At 60.6% G+C, this 6206-nt stretch overlaps 2 protein-coding genes across 8 annotated transcripts in view; one reads left to right on the plus strand and one right to left on the minus strand.

Moving 5' to 3' along the window:
* Positions 1-199: 199 nt before the first annotated feature.
* On the minus strand, positions 200-3822 carry ZNF296 (zinc finger protein 296). 2 transcript variants are annotated; one of them, XM_029924137.1, is made up of 4 exons: positions 3411-3822; positions 3048-3197; positions 1026-1273; positions 200-917 (listed from the first exon to the last, which is right to left on the minus strand). In XM_029924137.1, exons 1-4 carry the CDS (start codon positions 3706-3708, stop codon positions 297-299), a joined length of 1317 nt encoding a protein of 438 aa, XP_029779997.1. In that variant the 5' UTR covers positions 3709-3822; the 3' UTR covers positions 200-296. The 2 variants fall into 2 exon arrangements, with proteins under 2 accessions (XP_029779997.1, XP_029779996.1); XM_029924136.1 differs by having other exon boundaries at positions 200-1273; positions 3411-3821.
* Positions 2945-6206, plus strand: part of GEMIN7 (gem nuclear organelle associated protein 7) — a 12629-nt gene continuing 9367 nt past the window's right edge. For 3 of the 6 annotated variants that reach the window (XM_029924142.1, XM_029924143.1, XM_029924144.1), the window contains exon 1: positions 2945-3157. The gene's annotated coding sequence lies outside the window, so the exon portion shown is untranslated. Of the gene's footprint in view, positions 3218-6206 lie in introns of all 6 variants that reach the window. The other 3 variants (XM_029924138.1, XM_029924140.1, XM_029924147.1) reach the window with 3 other exon arrangements.

The following is a 6206-nucleotide window of genomic DNA, read 5'->3' on the forward strand; positions in this document are numbered from 1 at the left end:
GGCCCCTGCCCTGGCCTCGCCCACACTGGGAACCGGGAGCGCGGCTTTCCGTGCCAGTCTTGCTGTGCCTGGGGCCCCAGGGGCTGGCCTTCCCCCTCACCCCCTCACTGCAAACCGGTCTGTCCAGCCGTCCACCCCAAGGAGGGAAGCCTCCCGCCCCACCTCAGGCACCCCGACAAAGCCAGAGTCCAAGCGCGTGTGCTCAAGGCAGGAGGGTTTACTCAGCACGGCAAGGACAAGGTCGACAGAAGCAGCCACTGCGGAACCAGGGGCTGCGGCCGGGGCGTCCCCGCGCCTCAGGCATCCCCGGCCACCTCGGGGTGCTTCTGCCGCAGGTGTTTGTCCAGGGTGGCTCGCAGGCCGAAGGGCACACAGCAGCGGGGACACTCGAAGCGGGTGCTGCCCGGCCCCAGGCCGTGCATGCGGCGGTGGCGGTTGAGCTTGCTGCTCTGCGCGCAGGCGTAGGGGCACAGCTCGCAGGCATAGGGCCGCTCGCCCGTGTGCGAGCGCCGGTGCACCGTCAGGTTGCTGCTGTTGCTGAAGCGCTTCCCGCAGAACTCGCAGCTGCCGCCGGGCCCGCGGCTCTTGGCAGCCGGCTTCGGCATCTTCTTGGGGGAAATCTGGCTCTTTGCAGGTTCAGTTCTCTGTTCCTTGGTGGTGGCCTCCCAGCTGGCCCCGCCAGGGCCCACCTGCGCCCCGCCGCCGGGAGCCCCGGGTTCCTGGACGCCCGCAGTGGCCGCCGCTCCGGCGCCCTCGCTGCTGCTGCTGCATGGGAGGCTGCTGGCCGGGGCCGCGGCGTGGACCGCTGGCTCGGGAGGGGCGGTGGCTGGGGGCTGTTCCAGACTGGCCGGGGCCTTGAAGGGGCTCTGGGGCTGGGGCTGCCGGTGGGTCTTCTTGTGGCGGTTGAGCTTGCTGCTCTGGGTGCAGGTATAGGGACACTGGTCACAGGCGTAGGGCCGCTCGCCCGTGTGTGAGCGCATGTGCACTTTGAGATTGCTGAAGGAGCTGAGGGTCTTGGCGCATACCTGGCAGGTGGGGCTCCGCCGGGGGCCGACGCTCGCCCGAGGGCCCCGGGCCTCAGCTTCTGGTTCCACCACGGCCGCCACGGCGGCAGCCACCTCTGCCAGGCCCAGCAGCGGGGCCTCTGGGGCCTCGGGTTCCGTCTGGTAGATGGACAGCCCGTGGTCCCACTGGGCATGGCGCAGCAGTTTCCAGGCCCCGGAGAACTGTCTCCCACAGCGGAAGCAGCCCAGGGACAGGGGGTCCTTGCGTTCTGCAACGAGAAGGGACCACTGTTAGATGGACAAAAGTGACAGTTGCCACCCACACCTGCCTGTTGGACACCTTCTTTGGGAAAGGCTCCATTCCGGGGGCTGAGAAGACCCCCGCCCCCCAGAAGCTGATGCTCCGAGGCGGGCAGACTGGAGAATTCTTTTTGTGTTTGAAAGTCCTCACAAGAAAAGTGAAAGCAGGGTGGTGGGTGGGGGTGGGGAGTGCTCCTTTATATTGGGGAGTCAGGGAGAAGAGACAAAGCCATTTCCCCAAGATCGCAAGCTTGGAAGGGCGAAGTTGGGGTTTCAACCCACAAACCTAAAGGGTGGGAGACGGATTAAAAAAAAGTTGGTTTAATGCAGCTTTTGATAACTGAGCGGGTCTCTGTGCTGGGCCCCAAGTTCATGGGTTCCGTGCATGGTCTCATATTCCCTGCCTTACAGAAGAGGGGGCTGGGGCAGGGGGGCACGCAGCCACCGAAAGGTTGGGCGGGGTGGTGAGTGGGTACCCCCCTGCCCCCCCACGTGGAGCCCGAATTAAGAGCCCTCCAAATTGGCTTTCTCTAGACCCTCCGTGTACCATCAGAAAAGTACTTTACTTTTCAAGTTCTAGACCATCTTGGATGGGGTGGCTTTCCTAACACCACCGGGGTCAGGAGCACTGATGGGGGCTGGAGAGCAGTCAGCCCAACTCCCACCTGGTTCTTAGGCTCCCTAGCCGTGTGACCTTGGGCAAGAACGCTCGTCTCTGGCCCTCAGCTTTCTTTCTCATTTGTTAGAATACGGGGATTCTAACCTTTTAGGGGTATTGTGACACTTGAGTGGAGAAGAACGGAGAGTCTCAGCCCAGGTAAACCCTCAGTAAACATGAACGACACCCATGTGGCTGGGGTGTCCACACTCCACCAAGTCCAAGCACCTGGGAGTGTTCCAGCGACTCCGTCAGAGCCCCTCCTTGGGCCACCAGGCTACCCGGCTGGGTAGGACTCTACAGCTGATCCGGTCACAGCCCCTCCCTCCCCTCCCCCACCAACGAACCCTCCCCCTGGCCCAGGCCTGAATAGAAGTCTATTCTTCAAAAATCCTGAAAGCACGGGGGACAGGGGATGGAAACCTGTAGGTTTAGATGAGCCCTACAGCCTCCCATGAGTCTAGTACCACATTAAGGGTTTTCATTCCCTTCTAAGAGAAGGAACCCAGGTGTCCAGCCACCCAGGACCTGGCCCAAACCAGGGGCTTCCCGAGGGCAGGGCTGGGAGATTCCATCAGAGAGGGAAGCCAGAAGCCCCTTCCTTGGTTCAGGGCAAATGCCCCAGCACCTCAACGAGCAGTCATAAAGAGGTGGGAGGGGGTGGCCATGCTGCACTTGGACCTGGCCTTAGCCTCCCCTCCCCCAGGCTGCTGCCCTCCCCAGAGGTCCCCCTACTGCCACACTGGTCCAGCCACCTGGCCAGTTATTTCTGGCCAAGGGGAAGGAGAAGTGAAACCAGATTGGGGGTGTGTGTGTGTGGCAAATCCCCAGACCAGTCTTCAGGGGCTGGCCACACCCTGTGGGCGGCCCTCCCTCATGCCCAGCCCCTGCCCGTACCCCCCCTCCCCCGCCACTAGTCCCAGCCCTAGGACAGGGCAGGCCCTGGCCACGCCTAGGCTGCACCCGATGGGGAGCGAGAAAGGGGAAGTAGTGCTCACTGCCCCGCCTGTCCAGTTCAGCCCCTTCTCCCACAGGAAGCCAGGCCCTTGAACTTGAGAGGGGGACTGCATCCCGGCTTGACTCACCTGAGCCCTGGCCGGGGCTGGGGCCTCTGGAAAGCTGACAGTCGAGCTTCTTGTGGTCCATGAAAGCAGTGATGGCCTCCAAAGGAAAGGTCTGCAGGCAGCGGCCGCAGGTCAACAGATCTGGGTGTTTGTCGGTCCAGGGCTGGCGGTCTGCTGGGAGGAAGCGGGTGGTGAGCGTCGGGTGGGGCCCGGATGGGGGCTGGGGGTTCTTAGGGAGAGGGAAACCCCGAAGGTCAGAACGGGGGCTGGAGGCCAGGACCCGGCAAGGGAAATAAGGCGGGGTCGGGGGTCGGTGCCCGGAGGAGGGCGTCCCACCCGAGAAATGGGAGGAAGGGAAGCGGGGCGGGGGCAGGGGGCGCTCACCGCGAGGGCTGAGGATCAGCGGCGTCCACAGCGCCCACTGGTGCCGCGCGCCGAGGGCGTGGAGAGGACTCCCGACGGACACGGGGCCGGGGGAATGGCGGGGTTCGCCCTCGAGCGGCCCCGGCGTGGGCACTTCCTTCGGGGAGAAGGGCCCCAGCCCCGGGTCCTGGAAGGGCCGCACGTCTGGCTCCGGCTTCATCTCAATGACGAGGTCCGACATCTCCATCTCGTCGTCTGTGTTGGCGGCGGGCTCGGGGTCTACTCGGCGGGGCATGCAGCCGGCCTTGCGGCGGGACATGAGTCGCGGGCCAGGCGGGCCAGGCGGGCCAGGCGGGCGGGCGGAGGACGCGCGAGCCGTGCGCGCTCAGACTGAGGCGCTCAGGTGAGTGACTGCGGCGACCCGCCGCGAACCCTTACACGTGCTGGCCCGGCCCGTGGCTCCACCCACTGGGGGCGGGGCCTGGCGGGCGTGGACGGGGCGGCCCCGCAGGGGCCCGGGCGGCCGCCAAACTCTATCAAAGCCGAGCCCACTGCATTTTCTTAGCGACCGAACCTTAATGACGCCGAGGTCACACGACCATGCACACAAACGCCTATTCCTGATTCCTTTTGTTAGGTCCGGTGAAACTGAGGCACGGGGTGCCTTCACGCACCCCCGAGAGAGAACACGGCAGGGGCCACGTTTTTTACTAGGTGCCTGAGAGTAATTCGGCTGATTCCTTTAAATGCGATACAAGAAAACTTAAGGGGCAAGCATTTATCGAGCGTTTACTGTGCACTAGGTTCTGTTCTCAGTACCGAGGATGTGGTTGTGAACAGGACGGACAATAATCTCTGGCCTCACGCAGTGTATTTGTTGGGGGGAGACAAACTCGACAAGATAACTGTAAAGCCTAGAGTGCCTTCCAGAATGGCAAATGTAATGGGGCAAAATACTACTGAAAAGGGCTATGGGGGGGGCGGGGTGTTACGGAGACGGAGTGGGGCCTTGGTTGGTTTTCTAGAGGGGAAGAGCATGGTGCACTTGAGACCTGAAAGAAGTGAGGGAGGGGGCCAGCCAGCCTTGTGTGTTCCAGAATAACAAGGAAGGGGGCAGGGCGTGGCCAGAGGTGTGGATGATTTGAGTTCTGTGAGAAAACGGCCTCGGATTCAAGGGGGTCTTTTATCCACTTAAGGGCTTTGGATTTCTGAGACCAGAGTCTGGGGTGGAGGGCTGGTTGGGACAAGGAGGGTCGCGGTCATATATGTCTCTGCTGCTCCTAAACCTGGAATCGCTATTAAAACCAAAGAGGCAACTGTCTTCACCTCCCTCTGCTCAGGCCTCCTTGAACTTGCCTCCACAAAGCAGCTCACTCCGATCACTGTTTGAAGTGGCATCAACACCCCGCCCCACCCTCCAACCCTCACAAGTTTCCTTTTCTTCCTGGCACCGGCCACATCACAACATAGACCTTTCTGTTGACTGTCCTCTCTTCCCTCCCCACCCCCACCCAACACTAGCTCTCGGAGGTCTGGGACAGGGTCTGTCTGTGGGCCCCTGCGTCCCCAGCCCAGCTGGGAGTGAACGGCATATGCTGATGTCCCAGGAGTACTGCTTCAGGCCAGAGGGTTCATCATATTGTTAATCAGGATTGTCCTCCGGAGCGCAGAGGGCCTCCCTGACCACTGTATCTAAAGTAGCCCCACCCTGCCGAAGGCCTTAACAACCGTGTGACCTCTATCTGTCCTTACTTCTTTCCTGGGCCTCAGTTTCCCTGTCTGTTACCCAAGGGGACTTCTCCACTGCCCCCTCCCTTGACCACGCAACTAAAGAAGCTCTCCCAACTCTGCCACCTGTTATCCCATTATCCTGATTTTTTATTCCTCTGTTATCACTCATCACAAGCCCCGAAGGATCTTGTATTTACTGAATTTGATGGACCTTGTATTTGTTGATGTATTTGCTCATAGATATACCCTCTTTGGCCCCTCCTAGCCCTTCTAGAATGTAGGTTCGAGAGGGCAGGGGTCAAGTCAGACTTGTTCACATAACCCCTACTTGTTCATCAAATGGGTACTGAGCACATTCTTTATCTTTTCTTTCTTTTTAGTTTTTGTGTATTTATTTATTTTGAGAGAGAGAGAAAGAGCCACAAGCTGGTGAGGTGCAGAGTAAGGGAGAGACAGAATCCCAAGCAGATTCCACACCAACAACGTGGAGCCCGATGCCGGGCTGGAACTCACAAAACGTGAGCTCGGGACCTGAGCCGAGCTCAAGAGTTGGACGCTTAACCGACTGAGCCACACAGGCGCCCCGAGCACATTATTTCAATAGACATCACAGAGGGGCCTGTGTGCCAGACACTTGGCCTTGGGGATCTGGTGGGAAGTAGAGACCCAAGAAACCCCTGGCTTACTGAGAACATGTGGAGGAAGTGAATGCCATCTGAGCCCAGAGCAGTGAGGTTCCATAGCACTTAAGGCCAGGCAGTCCATCTTTCAGGGCCTCAGTTTCCTCCTTTGTAAAATGGGGCTGCAGAGAGGACTCCTAGACAGAACCATCATCTCGGGTCCTGCTGCTGCTCTCTTCCAAGCCATTTCCCTGCTGTGTGGCTGCTTAAGGTTTCAAGGAACTGTGGTCTGGACTGCAGGTGAAGGGCGGGAGTGTGCACGTGTAGGGGTCGGGGGGTGGGGGGGTGCAAGGACCAAGCTTTGTCCTCAACTCAGCCGGGAGGAAGTCACCCCCTCTCGGAACCCCAATGTCTTCTTCCCTAAAGCGGGTATCCCAGACGCTCCCTCCCCCCCCCCTCCGCCCCC

Source organism: Suricata suricatta, chromosome 16, assembly GCF_006229205.1.
Source record: "Suricata suricatta isolate VVHF042 chromosome 16, meerkat_22Aug2017_6uvM2_HiC, whole genome shotgun sequence".
In the NCBI taxonomy this organism is placed as follows: Eukaryota; Metazoa; Chordata; class Mammalia; order Carnivora; family Herpestidae; genus Suricata; species Suricata suricatta.